This window comes from Humulus lupulus, chromosome 6, assembly GCF_963169125.1.
Source record: "Humulus lupulus chromosome 6, drHumLupu1.1, whole genome shotgun sequence".
NCBI lineage: Eukaryota > Viridiplantae > Streptophyta > Magnoliopsida > Rosales > Cannabaceae > Humulus > Humulus lupulus.
This window is the reverse complement of record NC_084798.1, coordinates 49,161,946-49,187,533: the sequence shown is the minus strand read 5'-3', so window position 1 is coordinate 49,187,533 and position 25,588 is coordinate 49,161,946. Positions and strand designations below refer to the sequence as shown.

At 33.7% G+C, this 25,588-nt stretch overlaps 1 protein-coding gene and 1 long non-coding RNA gene across 2 annotated transcripts; both read left to right on the top strand.

Annotated features, from left to right (window-relative positions):
* The first annotated feature begins 212 nt into the window (after positions 1-212).
* On the top strand, positions 213-3,110 carry LOC133785057 (pyruvate kinase isozyme G, chloroplastic-like). Its single transcript, XM_062224320.1, has 5 exons — positions 213-623; positions 1,073-1,354; positions 1,806-1,971; positions 2,706-2,840; positions 2,953-3,110. The coding sequence occupies exons 2-5, from the start codon at positions 1,118-1,120 to the stop codon at positions 3,108-3,110; spliced, it is 696 nt and encodes a 231-aa protein (XP_062080304.1). The 5' UTR covers positions 213-623; positions 1,073-1,117.
* A 2,989-nt stretch (positions 3,111-6,099) lies between these two features.
* Positions 6,100-8,533, top strand: LOC133782157 (uncharacterized). Its single transcript, XR_009870352.1, has 2 exons — positions 6,100-6,391; positions 8,268-8,533. It is a non-coding gene; the product is annotated as an uncharacterized LOC133782157 (long non-coding RNA).
* The last annotated feature ends 17,055 nt before the right edge of the window (positions 8,534-25,588 follow it).

Here is a 25,588-nt window from a genome sequence, read left to right as displayed (position 1 = left end):
TACTTTTTGTTTTCTCTTCCAGCTACTATGTTTTGAGCTTTGTTTCTTATTTTATCTCTCTTTTCTGAAAAACCCTAATTTCTTTCTAATTCCCTAGAGTTCATCTACGCATCTTGTCTCTCCCTGCCTCCACTGGGAATCACTCATTCCAGTACAAAGGGACCAAGCCCAAATGAATCCTCATATTTCTCAGTTCATGTGTATGCATTGTCCTTTCTCTTTCTCTCTCTCCTGAGTTGCCTAGGTCTCGTTTCCTTTACTCTCATATGTGATAAGTTTCAATTCTTATATTTGATGACCTTATTTGTTTTATTTTTCCTTTTCTCGTTCTCTGGTCTGGAGAAACTCTGTTATATTTTCTAGGTTTCAGCCAGTTTTGCTCAGAGCTGTCTTCTTCAATGGCGGCTCTTAACATTTCGACAAGAATGTCTCTCCTCAAACCCGAGAGGACCCCTGATTTTCTACCGTCCTCCAAGCGCCTTAGCGATTTCCTTGCATTTCAATCCAGACCCAGAAAGAAACGTGCCCAGAAGAGCCATGCATTCACTATTAGATCCATGACGATAGCCGAGGAGAGATACTGAGGCCAGCTCAACTCGCCTAATGGCCTTGCGGGGAGCCCTGTATGTATACTTTCCGTTCTGGGTTTTGGTTTTGAGTGGCTATGACTTTGTTTTTTTTTCCTGTTTGGTTGCTGAGAAATTTGGGAAGCCTCGTAATAATGTAAACGGAGATGATCTATGCTTGTTTCCATTTTTTTGAATTGATTCTTTAACTTTGGTCATTCCATTTCGTTTTTGGAGTTGTTAAATTCACCCTATTGGGGTTTTGTTTTATGGAAATGTTCTCTATATGGTAATTGTACAATTTTAAGGGACTGTTATAAGGTTACATGTGTATATATATTCTTTCCCTTGCATGGTTTCCAGAAACATATAATGCCATGGTGAATTTTTGAATGGATGTGCATATTATTATTCAGGTTTTGTTAATTCTTATTTAAAAAAAGCATTATGTAAACTTGAAGTATTCATAATTTATGCTTTTTTCTTTTGGTTTTCTTCTTTTTCAGGACAAGTACTCTCTTTATGATGATCAGTCCATTGAATATTACTCTATGGGCCAGGCAAGGGCGACTCCGAACAGTCGAAGAAAAACGAAGATAGTTTGTACAATTGGTCCCTCCACAAGCACACGTGAGATGATATGGAAACTGGCAGAAATTGGAATGAATGTGGCACGTTTAAATATGTCTCATGGGGACCATTCATCACACCAGAAAACCATTGATCTTGTTAAAGAGTACAACTCTCAGTTTGATGACAAGGTCGTCGCCATAATGCTAGACACCAAGGTGTGTTGGCCCCTTTTCTTTATGACACAGGTCTATTGATAGTGCCCGCATTAAAGTATAAGATGTTTCATATAAAGCATATGATTTTTTGTTTTAACAATGACAAATATGATAAGTTATTAGAATTAATATATTTTGTGCTTGCTATAATTTCTTTTACTCTTCTCCTCTGAATCAAATACTTGCTTCTGATGTCAAGTTCAAGCTATAATATTAAGTCTAGAGTGCACCCTTTTCTATATTCACAAAGTGTGCAGTGTCTTAAAATCTGAAACTATGCTTGGAGTGACAGTTGAAAACATCGTGCCTTTTACGATTAACTTCCTTTATGATTAGTGTATCTTCAGTACAAGAGAGTCTCATCCTCATTTATTTATATCTTTTTTCTTACATGTGTTGTGAAGTTGTAATGAATACAAGAGAGTGTGAGACAACCAATTTCTTCTTGCAGGGGCCTGAGGTTCCAAGTGGAGATTTACCTCAACCTATAATTCTTGAAGAAGGACAAGAATTTAATTTTACAATTAAAAGAGGAGTCATCACAGAAAACACTGTCAGGGTGAATTATGATGCCTTTGTGAATGATGTGGAGGTTGGAGACATGCTACTGGTTGATGGTAATTAGATACCTCTTCTGTGTGCTAAGTTGTTAGATCAATGATCCAGTAAATGGGTATTCTGTAGCATAGATTTGCGTGAATAGACTTTGGCTAGAATACACGGCATATGGCTTTTTATAGTTGGTTTAACCTGAGTCTGATTTATTGGAACATTTCTCTTATTGTTAGTCTATCCTATTTTTTGCTTACTTCCCTTAATTAGGCAACTCTGTATTAGAGACCTTGACTACTCTCATAATGACATTGCATTCTTAACCTCATGTTTGGTTGGAACAAGGGTTTCTTAGGCCAGGACAAAGCCTACAACATTGCCAATTGGCCATTGTATGTTGAGAGTGTTTTTGTTAGTTGTCATATGTGGAAGTAACTGTTGCATTGCTCAAGCAATTGTGTCTATGCAACTACTGTACTTTCGTTTCAAATGGTTGCATATTTCATTTTTTGATTTGTATATGGGTACCATTCATCAATATTAAGCTAGCCAGTGAGCCTTATTTATTGTGTATTTGATTGATGTACAGTGACCACTACCTGAAGAATGCCATTTTTTCTTAGCTTAAATGTCTGATATCCATATTTATATATTCTTCTCATGGCTTTTAATGCCTGTTTGTATCTTTTATCATCCTTCAGTTAAAAGTTATTTGAAAGCAGATACAAGTAAGATTTTTTTTTATTATTTTTTATTGCTACTAGTTTTAATAACTTGAAATTTTCCTATTATATGTTAGGTGGAATGATGTCTTTACTTGTTAAGTCGAAGACACATGATACTGTTAAATGTGAAGTAGTTGATGGTGGAGAATTAAAATCAAGGTGTCATTTAAATGTTCGTGGCAAAAGTGCAAATCTCCCTTCAATTACAGGTAACAAGGAATGCTTGGTGCTGATATGAAGTTTTTCATTTACTTTATTTTTGTATATCGAAAGGGGTTAATAAGTCTAGTACATGATCTGTTGTATCTGTCTTTTGTACAGATAAAGACTGGGAAGATATCAAGTTTGGAGTGGACAACCAAGTCGATTTCTATGTTGTCTCTTTTGTAAAAGATGCTAGAGTGGTTCATGAGTTGAAAGATTATCTTAAAAGTAAAATATTACTTCTATCATCAGTTTGTTCAGTACCAGTTATTTGACTCCAGTTACTTGTTTAGAACTAATTTTTTAAAATCTCTTTTCTAGGTGCTATATATGGAGGTTTTACTTAGCTCTCTTTCATAGATAAAAGAGTCAAAGTTGCAGAGTATTATTAACATATTGGATTTATTTCATTGCATTTTAATCATGGTTTTTTGTAGTTTTTGTGCTGTAAAGACGGTTATTTCTCTATTCTTCATCAATTAAATTGAATCCTTTAGTGCAGTAATTAGCTATATTAATGAGCAAGAATCACTACAACACATGAATCGAATTTTATATTTCCTTTACATGTGGTTCTCTTATCTTGTTGTTGTTTTGGAATTTTGTTATTTTTTTGGCTTTGGTTCATGGATTTGCTCTACAACTTTGCCATGGTTTTTTATTTTTAGTGTTCACTATGTTTATTTAATTAATGAATTGTTAGTGCTCTCTTCTTTGAGGCTTGGTTCATACCAAAAAAAAATCTGGTCTATAAAGTACAATTGAACTCATAAGGAAACAGAAAATAGTGTCGTCTATAATTAGTTTGAAGCTCTTGTAAAATAGTTATTTTGATTTATTAATATCTATTTTGAACTCATAAGGATGTCAAAGTATATGATGATATGATTGACTATAGCAATAGTAGTTGCTGGTACAAAATAATGGTAAGCCTTTTCTTTTGGTTGCTTTCTCACGAGCATTCAATTAAGTATCAACGCAGAATTCCAACTATATTTAGCTAGTCTCTCATAAGCCTATTTGCACTTTTGATTTCTATAGACATGACTTTCCTTCTTTATTTCTTTTATTTGTAGCAAATCATACAGTTTAACTGTTATGTATGCTTTTCTAATTTTTTCCATTCATTCTTCTCTTCTTAAGGTACCATTTTCTATCTTATAGTTATGTAAATTAGAACTAGAATTTTTCTATGCAAATAAAACCCGACAACGGTGCTCCCTTTTGAGCAATTGCAATGGTGAATCTAAGCATAATAGTATTGACTCTCAATATAAATGTAATAAACTTTAATTGGACTAATATAAGATGAGTTTTTGTTTTAACTAAGAAGTTTCTGATTTTTATGCCATGCTTAGGAGGCTGGAAATTATGTAAAAGATGATGTATGGCCTGCCCTTATTGTTGTGACAAGCAATGCTTCTGATCTCCATGGATATACTGTCAGGGCTTTATACAGGGCATTCTAACTTCATCTGAACAGGTGGGCTTTTTATTTCCCTTGTGCACACTATAAATGATTAATGGAAATATTGTAGTACTTTTATTACTACAAAATTTATCTATTAAGTGGTAGCTGCTAGATCTGTTATGGTTTTCTATGAACCTGTTAGTCTTACTCTAATTTTTAGCTCATTATAAGTGATGTATTCTCTTCTTCTATTTAACACTTTTATATATTTCAATAAAGTTCAGTTCATTCATTCTCTATCCTCTCTGATTTTCTCATTCACTTTCATTTATGAATTTAACTGTTTGTTTTGTGGAAAATTCATATGCTTAGATTTTTCTTTCTTAATAGGCTATTAGTTGGATTTTTTTATTCTTAGCTACACTGGATTGTTTAACTTTATTTGGATCTAGGGAAAATGCTTGTAAATATACAGTAGCATATGTAGACAAGCTTTTAGATTTAGTTTTTTTCATTGCCTCATTTTCTTTTATTTGTATGATCAAGGTAACAAAATAGAAAATGAGGCATTAACATAATCAGCTAGTTTATGGAACTTCATGACCCATGGAATTCTTTTTTTAGTTTATTTTATTGTACCTTAAGTCTACTTTCAATAACACAGTAAAATAACTCTATTAAAAATGTATTATTGTATTCATTCTTGGTTGCTTTTGCTGATTTACTTCAAGTCACATTTGGCCTAATATTTTCTCTTATATTTTTGCTCTTATTCATATATAGTCGATTTAATCTTCTTACCAATGCCCCTATCTCCCTTTTGAATTTAGATGTGTGAAAAGTATTCAATTAGTTTGTCTTGACATGGTAATCATTGTTTTAAGTTCTACATTGGCACTCTTATGGATGGCTTTTATATATATTTTTTCTTTTTGATTTTGTGTTCTTGCTTGACAGTCTCAGTAAATGAAATTTCATTCTGTACAGAAAAAGTGACTGATAAATTATATTTTGATTCTCCTTTCAACAAAATAGCTTAACTCAAAACTGTACAAAGTTACAAAACTTAAATTTTTTGAAAGAAAGGCCAATCAATAGTTCTATGTTCTGTTTTCAATAGGGATAGTCAGTAATATTTCTTATTGTATCATTAATACTTGGTTTGTTGTGACCAAAAACTTTTCTAATTATCATCTTGATACTAAGTTGAAATTTACTAGGTTGCCAAGGACTTGTGTTCCTACCTAAACATCTTTAAAAAAATCCTCCTTGCTTCCCATTCTAGTTGGTATATTTCTGCTTTGATTTTCTAGTTGGGAATTGAGATCTCTTACTTTCATTATTTATGGAAATCCCATGCTTTTTGTATAGAGAAGCAATGCTAATATATATGTTTTTGCCTTGCTTTTTAACCTGTTTATGCTTTAGCCAGCCATGGGTAATGTTTCATGAGCAATTTTTTCTTCAAATTATCTCTCTATGATTTCTGGCAAGAAGCCAATTGGTTATTTCAATTGCAAAATGTTTTATTAAAACTACTGTTAAGATTCTCCCTTCTTGAGATGATTTTAGAAACAATCAACTTTAAACAATTTGTAACCATAACATGTTATTGGCATTGATATATGTTCCCTTTTTCTGATGGAGATAGCATAGATTTGTTTATTTATTCGAAGTTGTACTATTTCATTGTTATAAGATTAGTTTATTGGTTAATGATTGGTATGTGTATATATGAGGTGGCTTCTCTTTGCAACTCATATCTACGTGTTTTTTCATTAATACAAGTTTCGTTAAAAAGAAAAATGATGCGAATTCTCCTTTTTTTTTGGAGGATGGGACTTTTATTTTATGGTGTTCTTTTTTACTTATTTCTTGATCCTACAGAGTCAAACATGTGATCGTAACTTCATGATTAGTAATTAATTCTTATTCTTATTGTTGCTGAGTGTTCCTGTACAAACTGGGCAAACACCACCCCTTTTGCAGTATTTTGGTACTCTCTTGACCAGAGGAAAGCTTAATGCTTTCGAGTCATTGGAACTATCACGTCTTGTTGTGAACCAGAACAAGAATAATTTGTTGGAAAATTGGCTAGCAGAAGACAAATTAGAATGCAGCGAGGAGCTAGGAGATCTTGTGAAGGTTAGCATTATGGAATTTGTTAATTACACAGTCCTGTGTTTCTTTTCTCTTGGCAATAATTTAGTTTTTTACTTCAAATAATGCCTGTGTCATGTTGTTTATGGTATATCTTAGTTTCTTTTTAATTATTTAATTATTTAGGTTTCTTCCTCCAGTAATGGATGTGAGATTCTAACTAGTCTAGTATTGGTTATCTGAAAATCTCATCTTCTCAAGCTGCAGTTTTTTTTTTTTAATTCATTTTGGTATCTTAGTAGTGATTTTATTTCTGCTATGTTTTTTGGTATCTGAAAAGAAAGTGCATGTGATTTTATCCTTTGTGGGTTTAACTTCTATAAATATATATGTACATCTTTGTGCCTATTGATTGTCTATAGTCTGATTACTTTGAAGAAATACGAATTTCTATTTAATGACACATTTGGTATATATATTGTTATTAGTTTGTTGTTGTCTCGTCTGTTTGGGAGTATTTCATGGCATAAATTGCATGTATAGACACTGTGAGATTGATAGACTTAACTGGTTGTGAGTTTAGGCACCTACGGGATGGCTTGTACTAGTTGGCTAAAAGCTAATTTAATCACAGTTATGCCCAGCTAGCTGTTAGTTACCAATTCTCTCTTTATTTTTTTTATGTTTTTCTATATGTTTGTGTGAATATAGTGGTTTGATCTGAAAGATTTTTTGTCTTATTTTGTATTTGATTTTTAGTATCTAGCTTTTGTTCTGCTTCTACTTCTGGGGGTCTCTACTATTGGAGTACCAAGCTTGCTGGCCCAAAATGGTCACCATTTGCTTCATGGATAACTGGCTGGTATGTAATAATATTCTTTTTCTAACTGTTAACTTGGGAAAATATCTTTCTACAATTTTTTCTAGTTGACTGTTTATACTGTGGCTTGGAGCTTTTAGAGTTTCATTTGGGGTCTGAGACTGTAATGCTTGTACAATACAAAGTCACCATTAGTAAGTATAGCACATACTTTAATCTCAGCACTAGACCTTATATATATATATATAAGTTAGTTAAATCAGTTAGTTTAGTTAAGTTATTGAGAGTAATTTTGAGCTTAGTACTGGACCGTATATGCCTAAATTAGTTGAAGCAAATAGTTTATTTAAGTATAGAACTGTATCTTACTTTTCTTGATTCTTCTTTGTGGCATGTATATATTGGTGCCGCTTGTATTCTGTATTCATTCAATTCAATACAATTTCATTTTCTTTCATAATATTGTATCTTAGGCATGTCTTTGACTAAATGAGATGTTCTTTATTGGAGATCATCACTTATAGATTTGTAAACTTGATTAGAACAAATTTTAAGGAGCTAGGGTCTGGTCTATCCTATATAGGGTCAAAAAGACTGATTTTTAACACAAAATAACTGTGCCAAATCCATCTTTTTGAAATAACATCCTTTGCGAATATGTATCACTGTTTTGTAATTACTTGTTAGTGCCCAAATAACTTAAGGTTTAGAGTTTAGTACCTGTTTGAGCTCCATATTCTATTACACCTCTCCTTTAAATGAGATATGAGATTCGATGGATCTACCCTAGAAATAATAGTATCATTCTAAATGCTTTTGTAACTCAAATCTCCCAAACTTTTAACATGCTGTCTCAGTAATTAAGCACCTGAACCAGAGATGTCTTTAGGGTGAAATTGAGGCCCCTTTAACCTGAAAACTTTAATGTTTGTTTACTGTATAATATGTATCTATTCACTATGTGATAGCAGTATTTTGAATTTTGAAGTATGTTCACCTGGTATTGCTTGCTTAGGTCTTATATTGTATACAATTTTATTATTTGATTCATATTATTTAATTTTTTTAAGCATATACCTTACCTTTTATCTGCTATTGCAGGAGAAAAATGTCTCTTTCCCCATCAATTGGAGGAGAAAATGATACTTAATTTTGAAGGCTTTGTGTTGGGCAGCTGTAGAATATTTTGTGCTGAAAGTAGTAACTTTTCAATATGTTGAATATTTAAGACTACTTGAATACTTAAAGAACATTTTGTTGTTGAAAACAGTGTTGAATGTTTTAAACTAATTTGTGGATTGTTAATACAATGTTGAATGTTTTAAACTAATTTGTGGATTGTTAATACAATGTTGAATATTTTTACTTTTCGTTATTTGAAAATCAAGTTCATTTGATGATGCTAGTATATATTAGAAAGTTATTTTTAATTATATAAAAAAAATTAAAATATAATAGAATAAATTAGTGTTATATAAATGAATATATAATGAGAATTTAAACTTATCTAAATATTAAAATAATACGAAAATTGTGTTATAATATATGTTACAATAACACTTTTTATGTAAAGAATTTTGTTATGCAAACTTCATTATATAACACAAATAATGTGTTATACTAAAGTGTAATATAACACAAAAAACGTGTTATACTAAAGTGTAGTATAACACAAATTTATAAGTATTGAAATATGTTATATAATCGACTATAAATAATATAATTAAACACTTATCTATTTATTAAAATAACACAAAAAGTGTGTTATCGTTGACAGTATAATAACACATCTGTATAACAATGATAAAATGTTATGTAAAGTACCCTGACCTACGATAACATAGTCGGTCTTAACACATCAAAAAGTGTTATGGTATGTTTTGATAACACAATTTTGGTGTTATTGAAAGTATTTTTTCTTGTAGTGTTGGTGTGAGTGCCTGAGAGCGGCTTGGATCGGAAGATCGTTCTAAATACGAAAAGATAGTAAGAACACTTGATAGGCTTCAAGAGGTATGATTCTATCCTTAACTTGCTTATGATTAATGTATGTATATTAATGGATCCGCATATTTAAATGTAGTTTAAATATGTTACAAATTTTTTTTTGTACACTTGGCCAACCACACCACCATTCCGCTGCGTATTAGGAAACTCGTTCCTAACAACAACATCATAAAGACTTTTTGAAGGACCAACATTATCTCCCTTTTTAACCATTTGTAGTACACAAAAAACCATGCAAAACTAATACATATATATATAAAAAAAAAACAAATTTATAACAACTAACTACTCAAAATGAAGATAACCATGACAAACTCTATAACAAAGATAGATCAAGACTTGCACTCCCCAAAAATATCTAGATGTCAATTAAAAATGCAAATAATGAATTTGGAACAATATGCTCATGGCATTACTAAGGGACTAATGAATATCTCTTAGTTATTTTACACCCTTACCAACCTTAAAACAATAAATAGAGTACAAGCAAATTAATACCTCTGATTAAAAACACAACACATTAAAAGTGCTTAAGACATTACTACGGGACTAATGAATATCTCTTAATAATTTTACACCATTACTAACCTTAAAACAGTAAATACCTTACAAGAAAATTAAGATTTCCAAAACACATTAATAGTTAATAGCTAAAATGACCAAAATACATAACACATAACACATTAACAGTTAATATCGCAAAAATAAAAAATCAAAGAAAACAAAAGCATGCAGACAACAATAAACAATTGCCCAAAACAGAACAAAAAATGCATACCTCAACAATCGTCCATTCACAAAATAAAACCCCTGTTAAACACAACACATTAACAATTAATATTGCCAAAATACAAACTAAAAACAAACAAACACAAGACGAAAAGAGAAAACAAATGCCCAAAACAGAACAAAAAACCCATACCCTTCACGTCCGTTAGCCGAGACCTTTCGAAAATGTTCCACTCCTTCACGTTCGTTCGTCGAGCTTCTAGTCATCCCCTCTGTTCACCGAGCTTCTATTCGACCACTCTGATCACCGAAGACGCAGACTATGCAAAGACAATAATAGGTTTGAAGAAGGAGAAGAAGAACAGTCAAAAAATGAAAAAAAAAAAAAAAAAAACTGAATGGTAAAGATAAAAAAAGATAAAAAAGTAATATAAAAAAGTTAAAATAAAATAATATAAAAATATAAAAACTACCTTTATAATAACTGAAAAGGTAAGTTAACGTATTATACAAAATTTTAAAAAATTAAATAAAATAAAATTACAAAACTACCCTTGTACTTGAAAAAAAAAGTCACTAGTAATAAAGATATGTCATAATCAGAAATTTTGACAAAAATATGGGAAAAAAACCATAAAATTGATAAAAAAAAAGAATAAAAAGTCATAAAAAATTATGTTGAAAAAAACCATATTTTTGAAAACATCAATACAAAGTCCATATAAAATGTAATTTCCACTTTATTATTTATTGTGTTAATTATGGGAAAACTAGGAATATCCCAATATACTTCTAATATATGGGTTCATATCATGTTGGGCTCTAATTATTTGAGGAAGTATAAATGATGACATTCAATATCTAAATTCTAAATTATATATATATACTAGATAAAAATAATGTGCAATCCACGTTTGCTTAGTTTTAAAGTTATAAACATGCTTATTCAAAAATGTATTTATTTTTATTATTTTTTAATTATCATATAAATTTAAATAAATAAACAATATCATAAAAATAAATAAAATATTTTTAATATAATGTATTAAAAAATTAGGGCAAAACATTGTTTATAATTTTAATAAAAACGGATTTTTTTTCAATATATAATAGAATGAATTACATCTCTATTGTATATATAAATATTTATATCAATAATCTATACGTTATGACATCTAAATACAACATTGATATAAATAAAATTACAATAATATTTAAAAAGAAATTAATAATAGAATAAAATAAAAATAGAAAAAGTCATAGTGTAGAGTAGTATACATGCATAAATTATTTTTAGTTTCTAATGTAACTCGCAATGTCTCCTTTGGTGAATTTGATGAAGAAAAAAAGTTCCAATCACTTGATAAAAAATATACTATCACACAAATTTATAAGATAAAAAAAATTATATGTATGACTTTATTATTTTTAAATAAATATGATTTAATTATTTAAATTATCATAAAATATCTTTAAAATATCATATTTTAATTAATTAATTTTTGTTTAAGTTTATGTTTGTTATAGTTTTGCAATTTAGTAGTGATAACAAGAGATTATATATTATATATATATTTTATTGATATTATACATGGATTTTAAATTTAAGTTTGTTGATAGTATTTTTTTTTTAAAAAAAGTTTGTTTCTAGTTGATAGTATATTATATTATGTTATATGTTTAATATGATATTATTATAATATGTGAAGTTTAAGTTTACATTTAATTAAATTTTATTTAAGTTAGAACAAGTATGATTTTTATTATTTTTAAATAATTGTCATTATAAAATATCTTATTTTAATTTGTTTAATTATTTAATTTTATTTAAGTTTAAATCATGTTTACAATCTTCCATTAAATATAAGAATATTCTGTTATATATAAAAATATTTCGTTAAAGTTAACGAAAAAAAATAAAAAGCTCTTATAACTAAAAAATTTCTTCATCTATACACTTATTATATAGAAGAGATATTACATTTTGTAAATATATATAAATCAGACATTTTTTCCTCATTTTTATCTGTGAGCTTTATCTTTTATAAGTTTCTTTTTTAAAATATTATTGTGTTTGTCTATTATTGTCATTTAAAAAAAACTAATAATAATTTTGCTTTTTTTCCACTCAAGCAAACTAAATTTTCTTTCGCCCACTTCATCTTCATTTTTTTTTAACACCCGTTCGTCTTATGAATTTTTTTTTTTGTTGTGTTAGTTTTCGTGAGTTTTTTTTTTTTTTTTGCTTTGTTTTTAGTATTTTGTTGGTTTAATTTTGCTTGTTGTTATTTGATTCAAGTTTTGGTCTTTTTTTTATGGTTTTATTTACCTGATTGTGTATTTATTTGTTTAAGTGTAGCATAAATTGTTTTTTTTTATTATAAATTTTAGTTGATGTTATTGTATAGTTATACTTTTTACAATTTTATTGTTTGGTATTAGAATAAACTAGTATATTATGTTCAGTTAGTCTGTTAGTTAAGTTGTACAATTATGTTAGTATTTCCACTCATTCTGTTATTTATACTTTAACTTTTTCTTGCCTATAAGGCTCCGTCTTGTACATTCTGGATACAATAATAATATAATTGATTTTCACCAATTGATCTCTGCTTTCCTAATATGGTATCAGACGATATACCCTAATTTTTTCTCCTCTTTCTTTTCCTAAACTTCTTCTTCTTCTTCTTCTACAATTTCCCTTTTGCGCACTCGTAGCCAATCCACGTACTCGGAGATCCGTCAACAATGGTGACACTATCTCCAACACCAGAACTACCCATGTTAATGACGGTCTACAATATGCTGCCACTCCCCATCAATCTCTGCCACAATATGTGTGACCAAATCGACATGAGCTTGAAGAACATCAAGATAATGAAGGAGATCTCCACCTCCCGAGCATCAAGATCGACAAGATTGTCTTATTCTCGAAGATACTCCTTATTTCTTGACCTCGACTGATCATCCCAATCATGTTCTCAGTGCTTCTCTTCTCACTGGCCCCAACTACCAGTCATGGAAACGAGGCAATTTAGTCTCTCTTGCAACCAAGAGCAAGACTACCTTTGTCAATGGATCCCTCCATCTGACCTCTTCTATCTTCTTGGATAAGATGAAATAATATAGTAATTTCTTGGATTATACATTCCGTTTCTCCAAACATTGCTGAAAGTATTATGTTTAAAGACACTGTTGCTGCTATGTTGAAAGACCTCTCAGATAGGTTCAACCTAGCGATGGTACTCGTGTTTTTTAGCTCAGAGAATTGGCTACTGCTCTCAAACAAGGTGATCAAGATGTCCATACCTACTTCACCTGACTTAAGGTTTTATGGGATGAGTTTGCTGAATTCTATCCTACTGCTGTTTGTACTTGTGGTGCCATGGAGAAACATAACGACTTTTATAATCTTGTTCAAGGCCTCCAATTCTTAACTGGACTAAACGACTCATATCGATCTATCCGTGCTCAAATATTGTTGACTGGCCTTCTCCCAAACATCTCTAAAGTTTTCTCAATGGTTGTCGAACAAGAAGGATAACGCACTCTTGGTTCAACCATCATTCCCACCATTGCTGCTACTATATCTACAAGCACTAATCCACAACCACGAACCATGAAACTTTGCCCTTTTTGCACTCACTACAATAGACCAAGGCATTTAATTGATAAATGTTTCTTCTTGCACAGATGTCCCCTAGCTATGGTGATAAACGAAAGCCTCAAGACAAGTTTAAAGTCACTGTCAATCAAGCTTCTTCATCATCTGTACCAAATATTTCTGCACCACCACACCCTTGTCTTTTGACCAATCAATGTTAACAACTCATCTCTTTGTTCACTCAACACTTGAACAAGGGTGCATCTACTTCAACCACTACTCCAACCCCTCAAATTTTGGTAACATATCTCCATTTCAATGCATGTTTTCATTCTTTTGATTCCATCTCATTTCCTAAGCATATTTCTTCTCTTCCAACTGGCATCACTATCATTGTTACTGCTGTAGGACCAGTTAAAATAAATGTGCATATCATCTTGCATAATGTTCTCTATATTCCTTAAATCAAATTTAATCTTTTTTCTGTTCATTCTTTCACTAAAAATACATCATTCACCTTATCTTTTACCTCAGCTTGTTGCATTATCCAAAAGCAGACTTTGAGGAGGTTTGGGGTAGCTGAAAAGCATGGAAATCTCTATATTCCTTTCAATAAGATAGCTCTCTTACTTTTAATTTTCAACAATCTATTTTGTGTAATGCTGCGTTTGATGCTACTTCGTGGCACAAACGTATGATATAACCATCTATGTCCATTACTAAATGTTTGAATAAAACATTTGATTTTTCTGTATATCAGCCTTACGATAAACATTATGTTATCTTTCATTTTTCAAAAAAGAAAAAATTACCATTTATTTATCATAATAATCTATCCCCAACTCCCGTTGATCTAATTCATCTTGGGATCCATTTCACATCATTAGTACCGAGCGTTATAAATACTTTCTCACTATTGTTGATGATTGCACAAAATTTACATGGATATATTTTCTTAAATAAAAATCTGATGTTAGCACTATTATTCCCAAAAAAAATTTGTGAACACCCAATATGGTTCCGACATAAAGTTTGTAAGCTCTGAAAATGCTAAAGAACTTAATTTTTCTTCCTTTTATGCTACAAAAGGTACTTTAAAACATCACTATTGTGTTGATACACCTTAACAAAATTCAGTGGTTGAGAGAAAAATCAACATATCTTCAATGTCGTCTGAGTTCTTTCTTTCCAATCGGGAGTACCACTAATATATTGGAGTTACATAGTGCAAACATCGGTCTATTTGATCAACCGTACTCCATCTAAATTGCTGAAATATAAAACTTATTTTCAGCTATTATATGACAAAGTTCTTGTCTATGACCATTTGAGAACTTTTGGTTGTTTAGCTTATGCTTCAATCTTGGTTAGTCATCGGCACAAATACACACCATGCTCAAAAGTATATGTGTTCATTGGTTATCCTAAAGGCATGAAAGCATATAATTTGCTTGATCTTCAAACGAACAAAATATTTCAAACTCGTGATGTTCAATTTCATGAGAATATGTTTCCCTTTCAAAACAAAGAACAATATGAGTTGAATAATTTTTTTCACCAGCTGTTTTGCCATGTTTTAGGCCCTTGTCGAACTCTAATACAAATCCCACTTTGAACTCTAGTGCTACAACAAGTGACACTGACACTCGGTTTGGCCGCACCATCACTTGTCCCATTAATTTACATGACTATGTTTGTAGTTGCACTAACATGTCTACAACTCATTCACTTGCTTCTTATTTATCTTATAACATGCTTTCCACCTCTTTCAGGGCTGGCATTCTTGCTATCCATGATGTTGTTGAACCTAGCAGCTAAAAATTAGCTTCTCAAATACTTGAATGGTAGCAAGCTATGCAGGTTGAACTTCAATGTCTAAAAAAAAAACACATGGAAAATTTTCACCTCCACCATGGCCTCAATACAATTGGAAGTAAATGGAGATACAAAGTAAAATACACCCCAAGTGGAAAAATTGATCGCTACAAAGTTCGGCTAGTTGCAAATGGCTACACTCAAAAGCATGGGATTGACCATCTAGACACCTATGCCCCCATTGAAAAATTCAACACCTTTAAGCTCATTCTTGCCCTTGCAACTATACACAACATGACACTTTATCAAATGGATATAAACAACACATTTCTCTATGACAATCTTGATGAAGCTGTATACATGGAAATTCTACAAGGATACATCCATCACGAACAACTACCACCAAATCTCGTTTGAAAGTTAAACAAAAGCTTGTATGGTCTCAAACAAGCATCACAACAATTGTACTCCAAGCTTAGCTCAACTCTGATTGAAGATGGTTTCATTCAATCTCCATGAGATCACTCACTTTTCATCAAAAACAACTCAGGTGTTTTCCTAACTCATCTAATATATGTAGATGACATCTTAGTTGTTAGCAATAATGAATATGTTGTACAATCATTTAAAGCTTATTTAGATAACAAATTCAAGCTTAAAGACTTAGGACCTCTTAGTTTTTTCTTGGCTTAGAAATTGGTAGAAATGAAACTGCCATGTTTGTATCTCAGTGTCCCTTTACTTTATAACTTCTCTTTGATATAGGATATTTAGGTGCCAAAATTTCTTCTACTCCAGTGGAGCCAAATATCAAACTTAGCAAATATACTGGTGACTTATTGCCCGATGCAACATCTTATCGTAGTCTCATTGGTAAGCTTATATATCTTACCATAACAAGAACTGACACTAGTTTTGTTGTCAACATATTAAGTCAATTTCTTAATGAGTCAAGACTTCCTCATCTTCATGATGCTCAAAGATTTTGCAATATCTTAAAGGGACTACCATCCAAGGACTATTTTTCCATTCACTTCATAACCAAATATCAGTCAAACCCTTCAACTTAAGGCCTTCGCCGATGTCGATTGGGGTAGCTGCATTGACACAAGACGTTCAAATTCAGGATACCGTGTGTTCCTTTGAAAATCATTAGCTTCATGGAAGTCTAAAAAGAAAAGTATCGTATCTCGCTCATCTGCCACCCTGAATATCGGGCTATGGCGAATGCCACTTGCGAGATTACATGGATTCTTGCCATCCTCAAAGACTTTGACATATCACATCATGGACCTACTCTTCTATTCTATCACAACAATAAAAATGGACTTTTACTTTGGTTTTTAATGTGGATTAACTTCGGTTTCGCATAAATTCACAATTGAAGTAGTTCCGAACGAAGTAAAATGTGGTTAAAAACCGAAGTGGAAAATAGACTTTCTACTTCAGTTTTTATGTATAAACCAAAGTATAAAATGGGGTTTCTACTTTAGTTTATACATAAAAACTGAAGTGAAAGGTTTGAACAATTGGACACCTGTGCTATCTAAACCTTTCTACTTCTGTTTTATGTGTAAAACGAAGTAGAGAGCCCCCCCTCTCCTTTCGACCAAATCTAATGAAATTGGTTATTAATTCTGGTTTTTTTTAAATAGCCTAATTCTGAATTTATATATATATATATATTTGCAATTGGAATTAATTCTATTTTTTTAATGAAATAGGCTAGCTTTCATTAATTAGAAATGTCATACATAAGGATAGACACAAGTTCAAAAAAGGCATGAAAACAAGAAACTCTAGCATTTATACAATGTTATAAGTATTTAGGTACAATAGACAATTTATACATTGATATAAGTACGTAAGTAAGATAGCCTAAACATTAATACATTGACATAAAACTAAACTTAGAACTAAACGAGTTTATAAACAAAATAGACTTCCTAATAAATATATGTCATCAAACGACCTAACCATTCGTGTTGGATTGGCAAGAGGTCTGCAATATCACAATATTCATTTTTCACAGCAAATTGTAAAATTAACAAATATAAATTAATAACAATATTGATTATTTTATAGTTTATACTATACCAATATACGTTACAAAAAATAAACTTACTTTCTCTTGTAGGGTTTCTAATGCAATTGATGCCCGTGCAAGATCTCTAATGTACTTCAACACATAAAAGCCAAATTCATGACTTTGTGGTTGTTTTGGACATGCAACATTGAATATCTTTGTTAGATTGCTGAGTAATTCATTTGTAGAAGCCTTATAATATGCACTATATAAAAAAAGTCACAAAATTTATTAAAATGTAATAGTTTTTGTGTATTAAAAAATATTATTCAAAATTTAAAACTTACCTCAATATCATTGAATCAATTTATTTAGGACGTTTGTGTGTTTTCAGTGGGTCTAAGAATACGATTTTTCCTTTTGTCATAGCAATCACCAATATCCAATGTTCCCTAAAATCATAAGCATGTTTAATAAAATAATTAAATTTTTAATATGAATAGTCAAATAAGAAAAGTTTCAAGTATTTCTTACAGTATGTTCCAAGGTATAAAGTATAGTTGACCAACTCTATTCATCGTCATCATCCAATTTTCCTTGTCATTGGTTGATCGTTCTATATCTTAAATTTTGTAAAGACGCATTGATTTGCAAATAGGGACTCCCAAATGAATTTGTCAAATTTTCTTAAGTATTAAATATTTTTTAAAATTTTTGGCAAAGTTTCCCCTATAAATAGGACTATACAAACCTATAAACATTTAATTTACTATGAAAATATTCAACATATCACAGAGCAGATACTCATAACCATTCTTAATTTCATATCAGACCAACGAATTAGTTGAAGGGTTACCTTAGTACAAATATCATTGTTGAGCCTCCAATCATGTGCAAAGTGGCAACTTGTTCTACATCCTCTGAAGTTAGAAAGATTGATTCACGACTCATGAATGATGGGTCCACGGGAACTGAGACTACTCTGTATGTTCCTTTAACTCTGTAAAATTCCCTCACCATAAATTGAAGGCTAACATGGATGTGATTCATGATGCGATCACCAAATGGTTGGCCTTCTATCGAAGCATCTCATGGATTGATGTGAGATCCAACTAATGATAAATGTGGGCTGGACGTAGAAGTACAATTCCTCTTATCCTTGGACGCGCTTGTGGACATAGGAGGTCTCTTTTTTAGAGGACACTGCACAATATCAAGTAAAATGAATATTAAAATAACAGACCAACAAGTATTTTAATAGGTAACAAATGAAAGAATTCTTTTATACCTGATCAGTCATAATTAATTCTTTTGGCCTAGGAAGGAATATGTCATCGGTATCTCGAACATAGTGTATCTCCCCAACAGAACACGAGATTTTAGCATCCTCTTGTAACATGATAATTTATCATGGTAATATTCCCCGACAAAATACATGCCCATTTATCATGGTAATATTCCCTTTTACTCCATTACCACAATTGACACATGGACAACGAATTCTTCCTAGATCACTACAATTTTTTAGGCAAAATTCTAAAAATTTATTGAATCCATCTTGAAGTTGTGGTGTTTCTCTCCTCTCAAACATCCATTAGTTATCCATAATAATAACAATAATACATTCCTAATAAGTTAGAAAAAAAGATTATATAAGTTGCAAAAACTATTCAATCATGTAAAGAGTTATACTCTATGCATGATAACTCTAGGCATGTTTAGGTTCTAGTCTTATAAAAATAAAAATAAAAACAAAAATTCCAATTATTAAAACCTAAGAAACATTTGGCAAAGTTTCCTTTGTTTCTATAGGATGCCGCAATTTCATAATTACCTATAAATTCAACATAAACAAACACAATAATCAAGCACACATGATTCCATCCTAATATCATTGTAGCACGCAAATTTCCCAGAGCCTACTTCACTAATTTTTAAACATAATTTTCACTAAATCCAATGTGCATGATTTTATTAACCCTAACTTTATACATAATTCTTGCAGTAATAATAAATAAAATTAAAAAATTACTCACCTCCAATGTTACTTGTTGATTGCCTTTTTCGCTGTCAACTTAATAGAAGAACTTTAAAGAAAATAACGAAGATATACACCAAGGTTTTACGTGGTTTAGGTTATAAAACAACCCTAGTCCACGAGTCTGCAGTATTAGAGTTCTTAAAGCTTGAGATGGCAAGCTTTAATGGGGGTTTCTTAGGCAGCGTATATATTGCTCTGAGTACAAAAATCGTCAACCCTTTTTCAATGGTATTCTGACCCCATTTATAGGGGCTGAAGGTCATTAATATCATTAATTACAAATATTCCCAAATTATTTGGGGAGTTAATTTCTATTTAATCCCTCTGGATGTTCTAATAGAGACTGTGTGCTCGTGCGTATCGCAGGGCCCCAATTCGTAGGTTGCAACCCATCGACTTTACAGGAGACACGCTTCTAACTTTGTCAGGGTGCGGCTGCATGTTTTCCCATGTTAGGCAATGTTGTGGGAAATACTCAGCACCATTACTCAAGGCACCCAAAAAGCGCTCAGGCAATCTTGTGGTGGCCCTAGGCTACATTGATGGACACCTAGTGCTCTCTTGAGGCCTAAGGACAAAGCTCTTAAGCTTGGAGGACTATCGGATCAAGAAGACGAGAGGACATCAGGGTTAGTCTTCGGAGCGTGGCCTCACTTGGAGACATCCACGCCTAAAATATGGGACTCAGATTACTGGGAGGATACTACACTCTGAGGAGCTCTATTCGAGATTTATAGAGCTTCATTATCCTCTCGAGGAGCCTAATTACTTCTCTAATGATTGCCATGTGTCCAATGATGAAATCACGAACAACATTCCTCTCCCCCCCAAATGTTCACTTGTCTTCGGATAGTAGAGACTTAAATATGAGGGGAGTAATTTCAAGGGTCCTCGACATGTGGCTCTTGAGCTTTTCATGACGTCATATTTGAAGAACATAGAACCACATGTTGGATCCCCATTGCTTGGCCCATCAATCAGTGCAATTAATGAGGAGTCTGTTCCACTCCTAAGACGTCCAATTCGTACCAGAAGTGTCCTTTCACCCTGTATCCAAAGCTACCTTTTCCCATGCTAATAATCACGATCCGCGTCTTGATACCTGTGACTGTTAGGTCACGCTCGAATGCATACCCTGTAGGTAATCACCGATCGGGGTAGAGTTGCTTCCACCCCAAGTTCTTCGACTATTAAACTCAAGAACTGCCCCTCACACAATCACCTTGGTTATTTGAAATTCGAAAAGTATTAGAGCTCTCAAACCCATCCCAAAGTTTTACCACTTCTATACCCTGAAACCCTTACCGACATCTGTGTCTCTGATGACCTGGATGGCTGGAGAGAATCCTCATTCTTCTGGTTGAAAAAGAAGAAGCACTTCCGAGTTCGTAAGCGACACATTACTTACATGCGCTTCATATCAAGTAAGTAACTTCAGTCTCTTTTTGTTTTTAAGTTCTGGTTTGTTGAGTGTGTGATTGCAGGCTTATGGCTTTGATGTTTTTGGAATTTAGAGGTATTTTTTTACCTCTTTTTAGTCCTTTTAGGCTCATTTTGACGTTTAAAATGGTCACAATGGCCTGTTATGCACTTTATGCGTTCTTTATCGTGCCTCTGGGCATTCGACTGGAATCTAGAAAATTTCTAGATTCTGACGAGGTTCATGAACTCTTGTGGTGTTCTTCGACACCAATCTGTTAATTTCGAGGAAACCCCACTCTCTTAGCACTCTTTCTCTTCCATTCCCCAAGCACTAGTCTTAGGGTCTCTCGTTTTGACCTGTTTTTCTTTTGGTCAAGGCGCTAACTGGTTGGTTTTCTTTTAGATGTCCGAGGAGCTACATCACCTCCACCAACAAGGATTTTACTACTTTAACCAAGAGATCTTAGAGATGGCTCGGGATGCGGGACGACTCCTTGAGAAGAGGAAGCAGAAGGCTATGGAGTAGAGCAGGGCCCTCGTAGTGAGGGAAGAGAATGCTTCAGCAGCACAGAGGCCCGTCTGAGTTGGAATTTCAGAGGAAGAGGCCAATATGGGTCCCCTGCCAGAGGAAAAAGCCTATACCGTCGACGGCTTCGAGGCGGAGGAGCTCTCAAGTAGGCTGAGGCACCGAGGAGCTCTTAACAAGATCCTCTCCCACCACAGAGTGGATATACGGGATGTGCTGGTGCGCTTGTCTTGAGAGAGCGAGAGGGCGCACGAGAGCATCCACAACCTCGAAGTTTGATAAGTTGTCCTCCCCTTGTGGCTGGTCCTTAGGAATTGAGTTTTTTGCATGTCCTTTTGGTCGCACTCTTCACGTGGATGTCTACCACAAGAGGTTCCAAAAGATACAAACCCTCCCCGTCGAGGAGATGAGCCTCGACTTCCTCATCATAGAGGCTCACCTACGCTAGTATAGGCTTCTACAAAAGGGTTAACACATGATCTTTGTGATCTTTTCACGCTTTTCCACTCGAAGAAATCACTGGAGGATGCCAGGATTCACACAGAGCATGTGGCAGGACAGGCGCAAGGGTTGTGCAAAAAACTAATTAAATCGCTCAAACTGACTATTCGAACATCGAAAAAACCAAAATCGATGGAACAAAAAACCATTGACACTGCCTTGGCGAAAACATACATTAAATCAGTTGATTTATAAGTTGGTCGCAAACCGTTCGTATAAACCGAAATCGATCGAATATGCTTAGGTTCCAAATTTGTTGATGTAACATTATAACCATATGTTTAGGTTTTCAAATTTTAAAGTTAAAATCTTCAAGTTAACAAATTAAATGAATTAATTTCATATTAAAAAAAATCTAAAGAAATGGATTCCAATAATCTACAATATTTTTAACCTAAATTTCCTAAAATATTATTAAAAAAAATCAAGTTCGGTTTGAGCGGTTTTAACTGACTAAACCGCGGTCTAAATCGTTCAGTTTTTTTGGTGTTGTAAGTAGGTCAGTCAGTTTTTGGATCACACCAATTCGAACCGAAGACCAAAATCTGGATTTTAGAATAGAAAAAAACCGCTCAAACCGACTGATGCTCAGCCTTAGTAGGCGCTCCTTCGGTACAACCAGAGGATGCGTGAGGAGCACATTGGGATTATGCTCACTCTATAGGTTGCTATCGAGGCCCAAGAGGACGGGGAGCTTAAGGCAGAGCTCGAGGCGGGGATAGTAACCCTTTATCACACTGAGCATGTAGGGGAGGGAGTTAGTCCCGACCACGCATAGGATTCTCCATCTCTCCTCGAGTGCGGGCAAGTCTTGGAGCACCAAGATTTCCAAGACCTTATCGATGTTTTCCTTCACCACCCAAAGAGAACACTTCCCCACCCCGAGGATTCGTTCCTCTAGACGAGGTGACATCCATGCACGTCGAGTGGTTTTGCCAATACGAGATCAACACCATGCAGGAGATGGGCCGACTAATTCATGAGTTTTACCACTCTGTTGTTCACCCAGGGGAGCCTTATAGCGGTGGGGCCCTCGAGGAGATTTTGCACACATGCATACATTTGTCATTTTGTGCTTTATTAAACTATCTTTCCTACCATTTGAACACTAACAAGGTTCTTACTTTTGTGGACAGCATGGGCATGTCCGACTTCATCCGGGAAAAATGCTAAAGGGTATCAAAGCCCTCTAAAATAGAAGTCCTGAATGCACTGCGAGTTGATCCTCTGCTCCCAGCGGTTGATCCTTCCACCTCGGTGGCCCACGCAGCCTCAGTAGCCTCTGCGCCCTTGGTGGCCCTTGTAGCCCCAAAGGCTGCTCCACTGGTCCACCCCTCTTGACCAATGGTGTCTAGCGAGGTCATTGACCTAGAGGGATTTCCTGCATGCGATGCGGGGCCTTCTTGGAAGGGAAAGGAAATCCCTTCTTCCGAGGTGTCTAACAATCCTCTAGTTAGAGCGCCTTGCCTCATTATCTTCCCCAAACACTTCAAAGGGGGAGAGATGGAGAAGCACAGACAGGTGGTTTAATACTTTAGTGACCGTATCTAAAAGGAGAATGGGGACTTCAAAGTCCTGGATGAGTACCTTCACAAACACATGTCGCAGACCACACTGCCTCCTCCTAGCCGCAAGGAGCTAGAGCCCCTCCTAGTGGGGAAGGTAGGTGATTGGACGACCTCGCTGGCGGCGGAGCTTCTCAAGGGACTGGTGGGGTCCCTTTGCGAGATGCCATTCCACAGCTTTGCCCGCTATGGCAATGAAAACGAAATATCACTCCTCGCCACCTGCCATTTTGTCGTTCTGCGGGTAAGCTACCTTCAAATTTTCCATGTTATTTTTTTAGCCACATCTTTTGTTGTAACTAACTGTTTTGTCGTGCACACCATGACATTTTTTTTAGAGACTCGGGGACGTCATCACGACGAGGTCCTTCTAGCTCTAGGAGCTCAGGGAAACCTCAGTTCCCCTGGAGAACCGTTCGCAGTTCTAGAAGGCCATGGAGGACGAGAAGAGTCGTGCCTTCGAGCTGGAGACCCAATTGGCCATGAAGCGGTCCAAGTTGTAGACATTCAAGGATACTTACTTGAAGTTGCTGGAGGATGCAGCGGGCCGCACCCAAGTCGTGGAGGAGGACGCTCGTAAGATGGCAGAAGATATTGCAGTCACTTGAGAGGAAATTTGCATCGCCCATGAGGGGTTCTCCAAGAAGTTGGCGCAGGCCACCAAGGCCCAAGAAAAAACTGCGCAGGCGGATTCGTGAGTCGAGGTAGGTGCCAAGGACATTGGGTGCCTGAAACTTCAAGCTGAGGATCTGAAGCATCAAAATGAGGAGCTGACCAAGGAACTCAAAATTATGGTCACTACTACAAAAATGGGATTTCCCGACAGTTTTTAACTGTCACTATTGAGCAATGACGACAGTCGACTAACTGTCGTATTTTCCTATGCCGGCGTAGGGTAGCTACGCCGACAGTTAATAAGTGTCGTCGTTGCTGGCTACGCCTACAGTTAATATGTGTCGTCATTGCTGGCTACGCCGACAGTTAATAAGTGTCGTCATTGCTAACTACGCCGACAGTTAATATGTGTCGCCGTTGCTGGCTACACCGACAGTTAATACGTGTCGCCGTTGCTGGCAATGCCGACAGTTAATAGGTGTCGCCATTGCTAACAACGCCGACAGTTAATAGGTGTCGTCGTTGTTAGTAACGCCGACAGTTAATAAGTGTCGCCATAACATTGAATTTATATATATAATAATTTTTCGATATATATTTTTTAAAACTTTTAATTATATTTTTAACAAGTAAAATTTGATATAAATTTAAATAAAAAAATTACTTACATAATTAATTATTATTACCATAAATTGTAAAAAAAATTATATTTATCATAATAAAAATTCATATACATACAACATTTATTCATACAATTAAAATGTAAATAATACATCTAATCCTCATGAGACTAAATAAGTCTCAATGAAAATTCATTATAATTCTCAATAAAAATTCATTATTCTCGATGTAAATAATACATCAAATCCTCACTGTACATAATTCTTACAAGCAAGAAAGAAAATAATACCCAACAACTTGAAGAAGAATTTCGTGTTGCCTTGGTTCTCTTATATAATTGTCTTGGTTGTCTTAAATATCCAAGTAGAGTTTTAGCCTACAATACAGAATAAACACCATTAAAGTTAAACCAAAACTAAAATAAATAGAGAACTTGAGGTTGCAGAATAAATAAAAAGGATGATTGTGGTTTTCAGTCACAAAAATAATTTATATAAAAGTTGTATTTTTCTTATCAAATTGGATAGCCTCATGGCTTAAGTAGTTAGTCTTAATTCTTTTTTTTTTTTTGAGTGAAATTCATAGAATTTTATTGGGCAAACAGCCAAGATGAAGCAAAAACATCAAACATAAAGAGTTTTAAGGCCACAGACATGAAGGCAAACCAGGCCACCAAACTCTAGGGGAATCAAGAGATAATGCAAGTTTTGCTAAGGAATGAGTTGTAGAATTACTAACTCTATTACAATGACCAATGGAAATGCATACCTGTCAGTCTCAATTTAAAAGTGCTCAAGCTAGTTTGTTTATGAAATCACAGACATTAATAAACCAAATTACCAATTATTCATAGCACATTAGCAAATATACAATAAACATCGAGAAATTAATATACATATATACACATATAAAGACATGCCCTGTGTAGGTAATATGCATAAGATTCTAAG